The sequence below is a fragment of the Solea senegalensis genome, linkage group LG11 (assembly GCF_019176455.1).
Source record: "Solea senegalensis isolate Sse05_10M linkage group LG11, IFAPA_SoseM_1, whole genome shotgun sequence".
NCBI classification, from domain to species: domain Eukaryota; kingdom Metazoa; phylum Chordata; class Actinopteri; order Pleuronectiformes; family Soleidae; genus Solea; species Solea senegalensis.
Window position 1 is genome coordinate 3730835 of NC_058031.1, and position 18273 is coordinate 3749107.

Consider the following 18273-nt stretch of genomic DNA (forward strand, 5'->3'; position numbering starts at 1 on the left):
AACAAACAAAGACACGCGATGCATTTCTTCTCTCGACACAGTCCCGTCGTGTGTTTCTTGTGATTCTCAGAAACCACATAAGCCCGACTTAACTCCATAACTTACACACTCACTCTCGGCCTATATACAGTACGTCTAAGCCACTCAATGCTCCACTGAAGCCCACCCGACGACACCTCGCTACAGCTACCGCAGCTCTGCAGAACGACATAAATGACAAGGGAAGGTCTGAGTTAAAGGGTCAGGGGTCATGTGGGGGCATGTACGCCCAGACAATGGCAACCAATCCTGAGTTAGCGGGAGTCTGCTAAGATACGCACCACTGAAGGCACTTTTTAAACAACAGTGCTTCTGTTCTAAGTAATTCAAGTTCAAGAAAGAATAAACCAGGGCCCTCCGTGCAGGAAGGGCTTTCATATCTGTGTTGTTCAGTTTTTTTTTCCTCCTTTTGTTCCTCTCAGACAAAGCAAGAAGAAGCTCAACCTAAAGCTTCTGCAGAGAGGCAGGCGGGGGCTGACAGCGAGGGACAAGTGAAAACCCTTAGGAATCGACTCGACTCGAAAGGGAGTGAGGACAGAAAAAAAAAAGCTGCAAAAACTTAGAAAGAAACCAAATCAGACGGAAGTCACTTGAACTTACATTGAGAACCCTAAACTGAAACAGCCTGGAAAGACAAACGAGGAGACGCCTGAAATTCAGGGCTTCTGTTTCAGTGTGAGACAGACTTGTGGACTCTGTGGTGACTAATTTGATTGGTCGGTCGGTCGGTCGGTCGGTCGGTGTGAAGCAGTCATTGTTAACGTGTGTTCAATAAGGGTGTCGTAGCCCCCGGACATAAGCGGGATAGAGCATGGCAGGCCAGCTGACGGGACAAGCATGTGTTTATGTATGTGTGTGTGTGTGTGTGTGTGCGTGTGTGCGTGTGACCGGGCAGATTTAGTCCTCATCCCCGCCGCCGTACATGTCGGCGAGCTTCTTGAAGCGCGGGCCCCAGTCATTGAGGTAGTCATAGTCCTGGTCCCCTGTGCTGGAGGAGTTGAGTGAGCTGACGGAGCCGGCGGTGGAGCCGCTGCCCTCGTAGTCAAACACCAGCAGGGAGTCGTAGGGAGGAGCAGTGGGGTCGTTGTCTGCCGCTCGCAGACCCTGGACAGGACGAAGGACAAGGAAGACCACGGTCACGTCAACAGAGGGAAAAATAGTAGTGAAAAGGTCAGTTTGTCCGGTCACAAGATGTTGGAAACTTCCTTCACTACATTAGAAATGACAGTTAAAACATGTCCATCCGTCCATTTATAGTCCACGTGAGGGTTGTGAGGGATGCTGGTGCTAATCCCAGCTGACATAGGGCAAATTACGTTACCTAGTCCCCCAAAATCTGCATTTCTTTGGACTGCCGGACATTAAAACATTTTGTGTGTTGTAACTATGTTAGTTCAGTCTGTAACTTAAGCATTTTGTGTTAAAGTTGTTGTTAGCAAGCCCCGGAGAGAAAATCCACGCAGGTGACATCATCCTAATCAGAAATTATGACCCATGTGCATATACAGTATTGGTTTGTTTGAGGGGGAAGGAGGAGGGCGTATGTTTGCTTCAAAATAAAAAATAATTTGGGTTTCTTGGCCTTGGAATATGTTTCTTTACATAGGCCATGCTTTTTTATGGATGCTGTCGTCTTGCATTGCCATATTTCTACAGCAGCTGGGACAGATGTACATTAAATGCTCTGGAAAGGATGCTTTCCACACAAAAGACAGTCTCCATCAACATAAAGAGTGGGGAGAGAGGAACAGGGTTGTTTCACAACGGTTTCTGAAAGCTGAGACGTTGCAAGTCAAAGCCAACATGTGGTTATTACAGTAATTTCCCTCGTCCTGTTGCAGGAAACTGGTAAATCAGCATACATGTGTTTTACACTGATCAAATTCAAAATTTAACTGTTCAACTTGTTCATTTTAAACTGTTTTGAACAGTAAATTGTAAATAACTGCCAGATATTATTGATTATTCTGGAAAAATGGGCAAAAGCACATACTCACGGGACATTTTATGGTTTCACTTTAATGGTTATGGTTAAAATAAGCAAAAAAAGTACAGATTCGGTGTTAAAGGGTTAAGATTTCACGATCTGCATTTGTTTTTTTGTCTACGAGGGTTGATTGAATTTAAGGGGACGACTGGGTTTTAACGGAGCTATGTGCTCTCCAGCCACAAGTACGTGTGTGTGTTTTGATACACACTTGTGTGGGTATTTGAAAAGTCTAAAACAATGCATCATCTTTCACGAGTTGACATTTCCACGAGGTCGACAGTGTTATTACGTACTATTTTAAGTCAAGTACTTCAACAAATGCACTTGGAGCAGTTGTTTGCCGGCGCTGACATTTATCAGTTCTGTCTCTCTTACAACCCCCGGGAAAAGCATATATGCGCTCTAAAAAAAAAGAAAAACACACCGTGCATAGACATACATTATGTAAAATGTTTTGCTCACGTTTAATGAAAAAGAATAGCGCGGTATGTTTGTCGCTGTACACTTCAGGTTTCAGGTATTTCCGCATTACATCGTCCCTTTAAAGGCAGGAGGCGCAGTGTCTGCATAAATAGGCCCGGCTCACGTATATAGATTCATAAATAAAGAGCTCCATTCGCTCACGTTCTTGTTAATAATGTGTGATCAAACCTGCATCAATATTTTATTACTGTTTTTACGAACGAGATGTGAAGTGGCGCGCGCGGCGTCTGTCTCCCGCGATGACAAATGAATGCCATTGACCCGGAGGTTGGGAAACTAGAGGGGGGAATTTGACTTTATCCACTTCACTGGAAAAAAAACGGGGGAGATGATGCTGCAGATGGAAAGCGAGAAAGAGCCTCAGCCCCCCCCCAGGGGTGTAGTGTGCGGCAGGCAGGAACACCGTGTGTTCGCCGCGTTTGTGTTTCACCGGGGCTGCTGCAGCGCTATCAGGTGAGTACATGTGTGAGTGAGGGGGGGGAGGGTGGCGAGGGGGAGAGGAAAGTCAAGGCTGGATGGATCAAAGCTGAACAGCTGCTGACACCCCTCGAGTGTGAATGTGTTGTCATGAGTCTGTCAATCAGCATTTTCTAGCATCACTGTGCCAACGCTGTAGCTGTACGTGTGACAGGTAGGTGTGTGTGTGTGTGTGTGTGTGTGTGTAAATAAACCTGACACAGTGAAAGCAAAGGGCCAAGAAAACACTGTTCCTTACATATAAAACAGCCTGCACAAATTAGTAATCATATTACATATCAGATCGAAGAGAAGCGAAAGCGAGAGGCCACCATCTCAGCGGCTGAGCCGTAATATAATGTGAGGGGGAACACGTGTGCTCGTATGTGTAGTATCACCTCATGGATAAAGTCCCCGATGTCTCCAGGATGGGGAACGACAGGTCTAATTGGATACTGGGACTCGGGGATTATGGGACGCTCATCCACCCTGCGCACGCCAGGCGGTTTGCTGATGATGTGCTCCAAGGAGTCGGGCTGCTGCAACTGGCTGAGGTCGTAGTCCTGCACAGACACAGAGGCACACAGAGGCGATGTGAGCGGGACAGCGGGCCGGCAGAGAACGTATGCATGCACCGCACACGGGCGTGTCCCTTGAGACGTCACCTGGTCCTCTTCTCCTCCTCCCTCTTCGTCGTATTTGAGGATGTTGTCCCTGACGTCGTCCTCGGGGTCGATGAGCAGCTGCTTGGTCTGCCTCTCCTTCTCTCTGCGCTTGATCCACACCACGAACAATAGCACCATGCCTGCAGCGCGCGCACACACACACACACACACACACACACACACACACACACACACACGCACACACACACACACACACACACACACACACACACACACACAGAACAACAAGTGCAGGTTTTAACATTGGTCATGAAGTCATTGAGAGATCACATATTTTACCCCGAAAGACAACAACTAGTGTGAAATGTGAGACATTTCCGTACCTTGAGACATACACGTGAGTAAACTAAGATGGTGATTTTATTTAACAACGCCAACAAGATCAACACAATCTATAACGGGACTTTTTAAGAGCATTCAAGAGCAACATTAAGCACAAGGGATAGAAAGAATATATCCAAGAATAATGTTGTTTTAAATGAATTCACCTAAGCTGTATTAATAAATCCTAAATAAATAAGTATATGTGTATATATGAATACATTAAACGTTGAAATGAATGTATCCACATATCCCAAACCACTCTCCTTTTGCACATTATGCACTTGGCTCAATAACTTTAAGCGGCTGCTAAATGTGTAATTTTTTTCGCAAAGAGAGAGGGTAGAAAGTAGTAGAAATCGTGACCTGGCTGTTAACACGCTCCGTTTATCAGTTCCATGTTGGGGTTTTCAGTTTTAATACAGCACGCCATTAACAGGAAAAAAACAACACATTTGAAAGTGCGACAGATATGAAGCCTTGCGTTATAAGTTATAATCACAGCCACTCTCACGCCGAGGAGGCTCATTTGAATAAACACTCCTCCTTCCCTTTGTTTCTTGTGTGAGTGTGAGTATATTTCCATTTGTTGCAATAAATGGCTTAATTATGACGAGTTTTCCTGACTGAAGTAGAGTTAAATGAGGTCCAGTGTTTAAGAATTTAAATAAAATACACTGGTCGCGGTACCAAAAGAGTCGGGTGGGCTCAGTTAGCCACTAAAAATGGCTAACTCACACTCTTTTTGTCCATTTGGGCTACTGTAGAAACATGGTAGTGCAAGATTGTGGCCTCCAAAAAGGCTGTAGAGAATGGCCTTTACATTTAATTACACATAAGAGGGTTTTTCCAACCCTTCTAAAACATTACACCTGTTATTTTAACCAAAATAATTCTTCTTAAATTCCGAGCAGAAACCCTGCTATATTTATTTTTGCTAATAGGATGTCATTATAACAGACTTACAACTCAGATTTTAGTCATCAGTAAAGTAAACCTCCGCAAAATATGAACTATTTCTGCTCAATTTGTCCGTGGGACTTGTCGGTGTGCGTGAACGATGCGGCTCACAGCAACCAAATAAGCCAGCGGCATGAATCAGCGGCTGGATGGATGCAGCGGAGGATTTATTCTACGAGGAAAAGAAGACAAAAAACACCTTGTTCAACGATGGCGGAGAAGAGTCTAGCAGTCGAGACGTTCATCCATTATACTATTGTTCACGGTGTTGTGTTACAGCATAGCCAGTGTTGAATGGCTGCGCCCTAAACGCCACTTGGTTCGGTAGAGAGGAAATTCCCATATAAGTGTGTGTGTGTGTCACATGAAATGCCTCTTTTGAACCAAGTACAAGTACAAGCAGTTGTTTTTTCCACTTCTGCGCGTGACATGTGACATCACATATGACAGGGGTAGGGAACCTATGGCTCGCGAGCCAGGTGTGGCTCTTTTGATGATTGCATCTGGCTCGCAAATTTCGGCTTTTCAGATAAAACATAAAATATTATCACTTGTTTTAATCCATCCATCGATTTTGGAAGTGGAGGAAACGCAAGTGAATGACATAAATGCAGCACCGTTCTATTCCCTGGCTTTGGATGAGTCAACAGACGTAAGTCATTTGTCGCAGTTCAGTGTGATTGCAAGATATGCTGCTGGTGACGCACTGCGCGAAGAAAGTCTTGCTGTTCTGCCAATAAAAGGGTCCACAAGAACCAGAAGTCGCATTAATGGTGAGTATTATAACAACATTATTTAAAAGAATAAATTCAGAGGCTTATTATACTCACATTTAGTTAAATTCAGTCTTAAAATATATTATATGGCTCTCAATGAAATAAATTTGCAAATATTTTGCTTTCATGGCTCTCTGAGTCAAAAAGGTTCCCGACCCCTGACATATGAGGTTAGAGGAAAACAACAACACACTGGAGCTTAGCGGAAATGTTAGTCGTTACTTTTCAATTTTCAGAATCATTAGAATCAGTTAACTAAAACGATTCGTTCAGTACTTCCTGCATGACCTGAGTCACTGAGCTCAAATAAAGACTCACGATCGCCGACTGTCAGCAGTTCTGTCGCAAAAATACACCAGACGCTCTTCGTGAATTCTTTGTTTCCATGTTAGAAATGCTAAATGTTGGAGATTAACGCATATTTTTAACTGATCTACAGGTTTGATTCTTATGTCACATTCACATTTTTAGTATTGGCTCAGCTCGTTTGGAACCCCGCTAGAACAGGGTTCTAGTAGAGTCGAGCCGTGCTGTGCCGAGTCGGGCCGAAACCCAGGTCTTGCTTTCACCCCTATGCCGATAAAACCCCACAAGCGTTGCAGTCATTTGATTTGGGAGTAAATGCCACATAAACACGTCCCCACCGATGTGTGGTAATAGGGTACGAGAGTAGTCAAGTGTCAGTGGAGGAGGTTGATACTTACAAAGCAGTATGATGATACAGATCAGGATGGAGATAATGGCTCCAGTTCCCAGGCCCGCGGCTGCGACCGCACCGAGAGTGGTGCAGTCTCCATTTTCATCGCAGGGACACACCTTCACTTTGATGACTGACTTATTGGACAGTGGAGGGTTCCCTGAATCGGACACAATCACAGGGACCTCATACACCCCCGGCTCCAAATAGATCTGGTACCGCAAGCCCAGTCGGGCGTAGTTGCCTGTGTCAAGAGGAAAGAAGAAAGGTGGGATGTTATTAATAGAGGTGTGAGCTCGTGTTTTTTTCAAAAACATTGACTTCTCTCCTCACCACTGATCCGGGAGATTGTCCAGTTGCGTCGGATGGTGGCGGGGAAGTTGGGGAGCTCGAAGACGAAAGGCCCAGCGTTGGGGTCGGTGTCGGCGTCGGCAGCGGTGATGTTGACACCGTTAATGTTTCTGTTCACCCGCTCGCAGATCTGCGACTCCTTGGGTAAGAGCGCTGGAGGGTTGTCGTTAATATCGATGAGATAGATCTGCAACGTGCCTGTGCCGCTGGCCGCAGGGAAGCCTGGGAGTCAGGAGGGAGAAAAAGAAAGGATCACGATGATGGAAGAAATGAAAGGGACACCAGAGAGGGGGTGGGGATAAGAATTCAAGGCCCAAAAGAGGGGAGGCAAATAATGAAAGAATAAAAAGAGAGAAGGAATATAAGAATACTGTTTATTTAGAGTGTGATTTTGCTGAAGCTTCCTTTAGCCTCACAGACAAACCCCAAACCAGCTCAGTCAATCCAGACGCATTGCACGGCACATCCAATCACCAAGCGACGGGCTGTAAGGAACAGTAATGATGACTGTAATACAATCAAACAAATCCTTGTCTGAGTGTATTTATGCCGTTCCATGAGAGCCACATGTATGATTCAGTAGCTAAAGGCTCGTGTCTCTGCAATCTGAACAATTTATTTGTGGAGAACTGGGCTTTCTCGCCAGACGTCTCGTCTCTCACATACACAGTCAACACACACATTGTTTTGTTGTTGTTGTTGTTGTGTGTTCAGAGCCTTATTTTTCTTTTGCCACTGGCTTTTTTTAGTCCTCTCTTGTGTCACTGGTACATTTTGTCACGCTCGTGTCTAATTAGCGCGAGGTTCATTCTCCCCCATTTAATAAACACTGGTGATGGATGGAAAATCCGGCACTGGGCGGAGTTCGTTTCAGAAGAGGGTGTTTCGTCATTCTTTAAGCACCATTTTTTTTTAACATTGTTAAGAAAGGGGCTGTACAAACACAGTTAATGTGTTTGTACATGAGTGAGTTTTATTAACCCTGAGAACACAGAGCAGTGTTTCAAACGCATATACAGAGGCTATAAGAATGTACAATACAGAGTGTCTTATATGCTTTTTTTTCCCCAGCATAAATTGTGAAATTTGGAAAAACATCACAGTTTAAAGTTTTTATGTTTTTATGAACGAAAATAAAAGAAAAATGGTCTATTTTGTGACTTCTATCGTTACTCCTGGTTTATAAGAAAAAACAAAACAATATAAAAGTAATCCTAGCTTTGACTCGGCATCACATAAGACAATATATACACATAAATTACCGTGTATTATTCCCACGGTAATTTATCAAGGGTTTACCAAGTAGTGCACTTTGTAATTCACCAATACTGACGATCAGCAAAATGCCTAATATCGGACTCCAATAATTAACCAGGTTGATAACTGCTCGACCCCTAACGGGTTCATTCTGTGGTAATAGAAACAACAAGTCATGCGTTGAGGTGATTGAACGCGACACAAACATCGATATGATTATTTTATATTCCATTTCAGCCACATGGAAATCATGTCATTGAAGTACACTACGGTACACAATGTACCTTCAAAACAACCCCGAGAGCAAGCTAACAGTGTGGGGAGAAGAATGCATGACTGTGTTTGTGTGGCACGGTGCTGTGACACAAATGTGAAATCTGGAAGAAGAAAACAGAAAAAAAGAGTACTTGGTAGTATAAAGCTCAGAGCTGTTTATGGAGTGTGTGTCAAGGGGTGATGACACTTAGCTGCCTCCAATTACGACTCATTTCCCCGCCATGCCCCACTGGCTGAACCATTGGAATCAAACGCCCCAAGGGCCCATCTCTGGGATGAGATAAGGGCGATGTAATTTACAAAGATTTATGCAAAGCTGACAGATCTGCCAATTAAACATGGCAACAGAGCAAGACATTTGCCACACGAAGAGAGAGAGAGAGACCGAATTTAGGTTCTTTTCCTGGCATTTATTATACCCTTTAAAACTCATGATACATTTAAGGGGTTTGTTCTTTTTTTCCAGTTGAAAAAAATAACGTCATCTTCTTAAAATGGCTTTGATGTCAATATACCCACAAACCCCTCGTTTCTGGAATACGTGGTTGGAACGTACACTAACTCTGGCGACGGAGAAGAAGAGCAGGGTTTTGTATTTTGTGTGTCACGAAGATTACAACGCGGTAACGTGAGCGTACGGATTGAATGACTAATAGCGTGTTGCTAATATTGCATAAATCTTCGCCACAGCTCTCCAGCTCTGACTTAGCTCTACAAGATAACCGGGCTTGCAAATTACAGATTAGCTGCTACACCTGGCTTCTCGTGTAATACCCATTATAATGCTGCAGAGGTTCTGTATGTAATATACAATGTGTTCTCATACTGATGCCCATAAAATGGCTGAATGATTGTATACTATGATAACCTTGATTTACAAAAGGGGGAGTTTTAAAAAGGGTATTTTTGTGTTTTGTCTCGTCATGTGTTGTCAAGAAAAGAATCCACTTTGTAAAATGATCGACACAGAAGGTGACATGAGTGTCAGCAGACTTTAACGTGTTATTGTGAACATGAAATATTAGATTCATATGATTAAAACAATGTAATGTCTTACAAACAGTTTCCTTGACGCTATAATCTCAGGAATAGATTATGTTCCTGTGGCTACATTGGACTGTACGTGCTTATTTATCATTAAAACATCTTTTACATTGAAGTCTAATGATTGACATGACTCCTCAGACTGTAACATAATTTAGGTTGTCACAACATGTATAACGTTGGACTGCACGCACACACACACACATCGAGGCTTCACTCACTCCACTTTCGCTCATACCATGCTAATCCTAGCCATGTATGGGGGACATGTGGAAGCAGCTTGCCACAGCTGATAGGAGAATTATGTGGGTTTTAACCAGCTAAATAAATAATTATGTTTGTGTAAGTTCCTCAAAAGGATTTGTATTAACTCCTTTTTTTAAACGCTGGCTCAAAGATGCGGAGCATGGAGGAAAAGACTTGCTCCAAACCTACCGTATGTTCTTTGAATAGCGCTCACAGACACATAAACAAGCACTATATGTGTCTGAAACGGGAAAGTGTGTGTGTGTGTGTGTGTGTGTCACGGAGATCCGACGCGTGTTGGAGGGCAACACAAAAGTATGGCTGTGTATATCATGTCAATTCCTTTCTCTACTATACGACACCACTGCTATTAACTCTCACACTTGAGCCGCTTGTGCCTCATCTTTGAGACTTTCTGCAATCCATCAAACCTACGCAGGCTGAGAGAAGGAAGACGGTAACACAGTGAAATGATTGTGAAAACCGGGAACTGCAAGGGAGGTAAACAACAAGGGTGTAAATGAGATGTTTACTGAGTCTAAACAACCTCTAATCCTGCCCGCCGCTTCCATCCAATCATCGCGGCAGGTTACGCATCACGGTGTCTGACATCAGTCAACGCAAATTCATGTACAGAAACACGCACACGCGTGTTAGAAATAGGTGAATTTATACATGCTCACACCTATAAATAACCTAATGTCTAAAGGCCGGCTCAACCTACAGTAAACACACTAGTGTTCTGCATGTCACTGATAAGACAAGTATTCTTGTTCTTTACTTCTACTTGTTTGCAATGATCGAGTTTGTGCTCAGTTAAGCTTGATTTTTGGTTTTTTTTTACTTTGAAGCAGAGCAAATAATAGATATTGGATGAATTCAGAAAAGGGGAGGAGAGGGGAGGTTGAATGCTGTTTCCTTGGTCTCGCAACCTTATAAAGTCATGCAAATGTCTTCATTTTTATGAAGCACTTTCAAGAAGCTCAAGTTAAAGATCATATTTTAGAAAATCCAGAGGTTTTCAGGCTTCATAATCCCCGAGCGTGAGATGCATCCACACAATATGCTTCAAAGTTAATTAGAGCGACTTCCAACATGATTCATGAAACGCTCTGTTTGTGCATTATAGATAACAATGTTGTGCCAAATAATGGTTTGAACAAATCCGAATAGTTTTGAGAATGACGACGAAGAGACGACTGAGTGCAATAACAACAGGTGGCCGTTTAAAAACTGTGAAAATATCTCATACATGACGCACGATCAGCACAAAAATGAGTAAAATACTTGGATGGATTCAGGGCAAATAAATGATATAATTATATAATCTTTATAAAAATTGTGAAAATGTAAGTTGAAGAAGTGTTGTTTTTCTTATTACCCATGTTTTTCTATAATACATATATATGTGTATATATAGTTATACATATATATATATAGATATATACATATGTCTATATATACATATGTATATATATGTGTATATATATGTCTATATATATGTATATATAGATATATACATATATATGTATATCTATATATACACATATATATGTATATATCTATATATACATATATATGTATAACTATTTTGGACGCCCACAATAGACAGACTAAACATCTTTTGATGATCACTGAGGGCAACATAAAGTCTCCTGTGTTCTGCTGTAACATACAAACTCCACCATTAAATGTTATAGATTTTACACACTGTAAAAAAAAAAAGAAAAGAAAAGAAAAGAAAAGAATAAAAACCTCTTACCATTATCTGTTGCCAGGAACGTGGCTTCATAAATATTGTTTTTGACGTATATGGACTCCCGGTCGAGTATCGCGGTGGTCACTATCTGACCGTTGGTTCTGTTGATGGACAACCAGTCAGCCGGGTCGTTCAGCTTTGCATACCTAAAGACACAAGGACGGATCGATGAAGAAGTTAGAGCCATGGCTTTCCGTGTTTACAAGCACTTATAAATTTTCTCCTGCGTCTGTGCATACTTAGATTGCCTGCACATACACACCTGCACAAAATCACAACAGCCTGACCTTCACACAGTTTAATTCTTCATTGACTTCTCCTCCAGAGCCTGCAGCCTACAGTCAATTTCACCTCATTTTTCACTCCTGTGTACCAGGCACTGAAGTCAATTACCTCCCTTGTTAAGCATTGCCTGTGTGTGTGTGCGTGTGTGTGTGTGTGTGTCACATGCACATACAGCATAATGCAGAAAACTCCCTGACAGTTACACACGCGGATGCATGTTTGCAAACGTTTCCGCGGGTCTATAAGAAATCAGTGTATCCGCTGTAGACAGGATGATAGCATCTTAGAACTGATCGTCACACAGGAAAGTGGATGCGGTAGCAGGTGGCGACGCTCCCCTGGGATAAAGGACAGGGAAGGAAAAGGGGATCATCGCCAGGATTGAGTCTCAATCTCACTTGGATCTAACCATTCTCGCTTCTCTGGCGTTTGTCTCGTTCGCCGCGTTCCGCACTTTCGATTTTTTATCTGATCTCGCTCACCCCGCGCCGCCTCGCCTAATCTCGCTGTGCTTTTGTATTCATACATTTTCTTATCCCCCCCCCGTCTGTGTCATCTCATTCCCTCTGTGACACGGAGTTCATAAACCGCCAACCTCTCCTCGCTGCGATTCCCACTTTCGAATGTGAAACATCATCCGCGGACATGTGACTCCTTGGCCTTACACAACGAGGGTTCTCCAACAATCCAAATTCATTTACTGAATGTCAGTTTGGGCAATAAGGCCATGTTATTATATGGCATACACTCCAAGCTTTTAAATCCATCCAAATTGAAATGGATTTGCCCTTAACCCTGCTTTTATAGTTATTGAATCGTTGTGTACTTACTGGCAGTATACAGCCCACCTGTTTATTTGTGTTTGATTAAATACCGGATGCACATTTCTACTTACAGTACATGCTGGAGAATAGAAGCCTAGAGGGTTTGGTGGCGATTGGGGGGGGGACGGGGTTGACAGAGAGTATAATCTCTCTCCTGCAGTGAAGGAGGTGGGATTTTCCCAGCAGGCAGTGGGCATGATCCCAGGCATAGCACAGAGCAGGGAAAGGGATCACAGAGATGACATTCCCACACTCTAGATGGTTTCACACAAACTCGCCAAAAAACCTACAGCCACTAACGGGCGGACTGTGAAATCACCATGAGGACTCCAGTGCGGTCCATCACAGTGGGAGGGCGCGATGAAAGGGTGAGAGAGACTATTTGGAATGGGTGAGAGAGGAGAGAGGAGCTGGGAGAGGCGGCATTTGGATGTAGGAGCGTGGCTGTACGCTCTGGTTTGAATGTCCTCATTAAGACTGACTTGATACCGACAGATATTCAGTGTCCAACTGCTTCTCAGTTGGCCAAATGGACTCTCACTGTCTCCACTAAAAGAAAAGACTGTCTCTCTGTCTTTTTTTGGTGGACATCAGAGGGATATAAAAGGGTCAGTTTACCCAAATCCCAAGAAAACGGTTTGGAATAATAGTCTGACCATTTGTGACACGTGTTAAACTGTCAGGAGTCAGGGCTCTGTCCAAAATAAAAGAACCTGCCAACCTACCAGCGCCTGTAAAAGTCACTGACACAGCATAATGTGTTTTGTCTGCTTAAAATTCTACAGAAATTGTAGTGTGAAGCCAACAGTCTGGACTTTCTGCACATTGCTTGGCAGCCTCACCGTCACGGCAATCCAACCACTGCACTGACCCCCTCGCAGGTCTCGCGCCTCCTGTTGCGCAAAAGTAAATTCAAAAACCTCTTTCTTCACAATTATATCAACAACTTCATGAAATGTATTGATTATCAGTAGATGGAGATGCAAACAAACCAGCTGTCAGAAGGATAAACTGATCGGGATGACAGAGGCTGGATGGAGGTGGACGGCGGTGCATGGTTGGTTGCCACGGAAACAAGTGAAAGCTTCCTTTGCAACATATGTATTGAAAATGTGCAAATCGATTGGTTTTGTCGAGCAACAAGTACGAAAAGTGTCGAGTGATGAAGGATAAATAAGGCTTAGAGACGTGCTCCCCAGACGACACTGATTTAGGGCGAATTTAAACTAGTTTGATTGGGCGGGAAATGACGAAAAATGTCACACCTTCATTTGATTTTGTTCACTTTTGTGGACCAAACCGCCCAGACAATGTCACACAATCACAACGGATGTGGGAAGAAAAAAAAGCATGAGGAAGAAGAAAACCCGACTCATTCATTGTCCAGGACTGAAAACGGAAAAAAATCAAGTATTTTTCCTCAGCAATAGCCTCTAAACTACCACTGGAAACTTTCCCTCTCCTTTGCATTAAGCCCAATAACACAAGCGATGCACAAAAGCAGTGTCACAAAGGTTTGTTCACAAAGCAGAATGCTCTGTTCACAACCAGACTTTAATGAAGTCTCCTAAACAGCCCCTCGGCGCACATGTAATAAACTTGATACGAAAACAAAAGGAATGAACATGACCATGCAGCTGAGCTCGTTTCCAACCATCACCTCGATATTATCCGTTTATACTCTCGTACACTGGTAGTTCTCTATGTATGGCTCATGCAGCTTTTCTGCACCCTGTAGATGACGGAGCTTTTTTTGGACCTTCGAATGTTCCCGCAAAAGTACCCAGTGTTTTTGTTTACACGTCCCAACTGTCGTCAACATTACTGGTGGCAATTGGCAGTCCCTAACGCTAACTTTTTAATGAAGAGTTGTGCCAATATTTTCTCTCGTTGGAAGGGTTCTCTGAGTTTACTCCAGTTCGTTTGGGATCATAATAAAAAAATAGAAATGTAAATGATATACCGTACGTTATCTCTTTCCGTGTCGTGTTTTCTGTGCTTTACCGAGAGCTCATCGTCTTGAAGGTTGCTCTCATTTGGGTGTTGGATGGTGTGTGAGTACAGCTGAATGTATGATTAGGGCTGGCAGGTTAGTGATCTTAGCAAGCAGCAGGGAGCAGGATGACATTTATTTTTTAAACCCCCACTGACCCTGAGGATGAAAAATGCATGTCTCCGGCTTAGCCAAGGCGGTTTGGGTAATCATTTATGCCAGTGTCTCCAGTCCCATGTTTCGACCTTACTGGTTGGGTGTCTGACAGGTGATGCATGATTCCTCGCTCCCGCTCCCCTGGCCCCTTATTCCTGTCCACATTCCCTCCTCCCACACTCAAACAGGATGCTGTTGGACTGTCTCTCCTTTGATGAGCACCTGTCAGGTTCAAACCTTGACCCGGAGTCAGCTCGCCATCCACAGTTCCCATCTGCCCTCCCTCCACAGTCTTTCCTCGCCTTACTTGTGACTCTTACAGCTCCCTCTTAAGTGTCCTCCATGTCTCTCTCCATGTTTCCCAGTGAACCATTTACAAAGACATACAGCTCTTTGTCATATGCAAAGACGTGAATAATAGATCACGTATAGACATGCAGTGACGTCAAACATAAAAGTCTAGCCCATGCAAAGATCTGTGAAGATCTGTGGACTTTACTACATTGGTTTTAGCTGATTGGAAAGAAAGAGTCTCTGAATAAACCCCTGACTTTCTCCTGGTTCTTTTGAGTACGGGAGATTCAAGAGATGGCTGTGATTAGTATTCTTGCACAGCAGTCGTGAGAAGACACCTCTTATAGAACGGCTAAAGCCGGGGGATTGATGGTGATCCTGCCCAGATGGATCCAAATGACTGAGGTGGTGGTTTGCCATCTCTCTAAAATCCTCCTCCCTCTGATGGTGAGAGCGGAGGAAGGAGATTTGGTCCGTGCTGAGGAGAACACGATAGACCAAACTTAATGCCAAGAATTGACAGACAGGACGAGAGCCTCGCACAGTTCGTGGCAAAACAAAGGAGGAAACCAAAGAGGTCAAAGTGAACTCAACAGGGAGTGAGGATGAGAGCGAAAGGGGGTGTGGGGGCCCACGCTGGTGACTTTGTCGTCTATCTAAATTAAAACTTACACCCAATTTACTCTAATTTGCTGTGAAATTAGCTGGGAAATTTGTTTAGACCATTTCCCCCGAGAAAATTAGAAGGAAGAGGCTGCTGAAGTGTGAGGTGGTTGGAGGAAGGTTGTGTTAATGTCACATTGAGAAAGTCACGTTATCAACTCAAATATATATATATATCTATATATATATATATATATATATATATATATATATATAAATATAGTGTACTGGTCCTTAATGCTCTCTGTACATTTGAGTGGAGACACTTACAGACATGTGATTGCAGGAAGTAATAACTTAATAGGAGGCCAAGAACAGAAATGGTGCTATACTTTGGGTGAAAAACAAAGATGTTTAGGGACCGACTGCAACTAAAAGAAAATGTCATTTCAGTGATGTCCCTCTTTCTCACGCAACATCATTAATACAAGTACTAAGCATTCCATTCAACTACATTCTGTTTCTTTTGTATGAAAAGGTTTTGTACAGTGTATGTGGTTTTAAACATCAACATATTTTCAGTTTTAACTCCACAACTCTTTACTCTACACGTGTCATTTTTGTGTTGTCAGCTCTCAGCCGCTATTTTCCAACATATAAAATGTGTGAAGACATTCAGAAACGCTGCATTTGCATTATGGGATCTTTAATGAAAATGTTCATCTGGCACTTTGACGAGGAAGCTTCACTTATATTGTAACCAATGGAAACGTGGTAATCTAAAATAATAGAGACATAATGACCACATTGTTACATACATGGAATTTGAATTATATTTTAAACGGTACTTTGATATACTTACAGCAAGTCGATATATTGTGATTTATTATGAAGTGGTAAAAATAACCATTTATATAAAATGCTGTCAAGAACATTTCCATATTGATACGGCGGCTTCGGAGCGTCAATACAGTGTCACGGCATGAAATATTCCAAAACTGTAGTGCATCCATATTTCCCTGTTTATTTAAAACAGCTACCGTGACTGACACGTTGCCATATAAACCAAACAATGCTGACAATTTCTTGTCGGAAACACACCGCCCAGAGACAGCCCTCTGCACTCTCCATTGTATCCATTTGCATTAAACACGGTGACAAGTTTACGCCCCTGTAGTGCCACAGTGACAGCAGGACTGTGGAAAGGTCTGCTCGTCATTTAAAGGTTGGTTTACATTTCAAATCCGGAGAGGCTTAGCGGAGAGTAAGAACACTGCAGGTGGACATTATGCTGTGTCAGGCATTTGATCTTGAGCCAGCTGTTCTCTTTGTCCTCCCTCTGTGTATGTGTGTACCTGCATGCATGTGTTCATGCAAACCACTATACACTCTGATTACCCAGAGGCTATTGCTCCCTATTAACCTTCTTACCCTCCTTAGACACGAGTTCTCTGCTGGCTCATAATATTTCACACAGCAGGACTTTGAGAGATGGGTAATGCCAAAATATAGTTCCCTTGTTGAACTTTGACTTCTAACTACTGACGTGGAACCTATCCAAGAGGTGCTTTTTGTCCAATTCCGGTGCACATGAGGCGGGATTCCTGCCAAGCTTGTACTTACGATGCACTGAGTAAGACTTATTTGCCCCAATTACCCCCATTTGGACTTTCACACAGTACCTGATTATCTGCTGCATCTGCAGTCGGTCAGGATCTGAGGCGGAGAAGGTCGTCAGGCTGGTGCCGGCGGGGACGCCCTCCTCGAAGCGGATGTGTTTTGGATTCGTGGGGAAATACGGGGGTTCGTTGACGTCCTGGACGGATATGGTGACACCCGCCGTGGACTGGAGCGAAGACTGGATGCCACTGGCTAGATGGGCCTGGTTGGAGACGACCACTGTCAACATGAAGGCGCGGTTCATCTCAAAGTCGACAGGCTGGAGGAGGAAAGGACATGTGAATGGTAGGTAAAAAAACACTAGAACTCAAGTGAACTCAAGCGGTTTAGTTAGTCCTCATGGAAAACAGTTATGTAGACAACACAATTCCACATGAGGGATCAAATGAAGCATCATGTTCACCTTCATGCATGAATTGTGTTTTACTTGATAACCATTTGCATCTCACTGTGAAAATATTCCATATTGATATGGTATAAGAGGCATAGCACTGGAATGTGTCAAGAGTTATCTTCACAACAGATCTCAATATGTTAAGATGGGAGATTGCACATCGACTTGCTTGGACATAATTTGTGGGGTCCCACAAGGATCAGTGCTGGGCCCCAAACTGTTTATACTATACATTAATGACATATGCAAGGTATCCAATATTTATTGGATATCGGTTTATTGTATGACTTGTTTATTTGTGTGTTGATGTCTTATTTTTCTTCTTTCTATTGTATTTTATTGTTTGTTTGTTTGTTTTTCAGTCTATTGTTTCTAGATTTAATTTGTTTTACTTACCTCTGATGCACAGCACTTTGTTTTGAGCCGTTGTTGTTTTTAAAGTGCTTTATAAATAAAGTTGGACTGGATTGGTAAGTAATGAAGCACAAGTGATCTATAAATATGATGAATTTCAGTGTTAAAACCCTCTGTCAACATTTTTCTCCCGCGGGCTCAGGACTTTGTGTCGAGCCGCGTTGACGATGAAGGACTCGAAGAATAAACAGACATCGCGTCACGCGGAGCCACACACGTGCAAACGCACACGCACACGCGCACAGCGTGTCTACATGGCTCTGCCTTTTTGAATGAGTGCACTTACAGT

At 43.1% G+C, this 18273-nt stretch overlaps 1 protein-coding gene across 1 annotated transcript in view; it reads right to left on the bottom strand.

Moving 5' to 3' along the window:
• Positions 1-891: 891 nt before the first annotated feature.
• The window catches only part of LOC122777647 (cadherin-4-like), a 227804-nt gene continuing 210422 nt past the window's right edge, over positions 892-18273 (bottom strand). Inside the window, exons 11-17 of the mRNA XM_044038999.1 lie at positions 17179-17435; positions 11345-11487; positions 6742-6981; positions 6416-6652; positions 3634-3773; positions 3367-3531; positions 892-1143 (exon numbers count right to left, since the gene is read on the bottom strand). Coding sequence (XP_043894934.1) covers positions 937-1143; positions 3367-3531; positions 3634-3773; positions 6416-6652; positions 6742-6981; positions 11345-11487; positions 17179-17435 — 1389 coding nt within the window. The 3' untranslated portion in view covers positions 892-936. The remainder of the gene's footprint in view (positions 1144-3366; positions 3532-3633; positions 3774-6415; positions 6653-6741; positions 6982-11344; positions 11488-17178; positions 17436-18273) is intronic.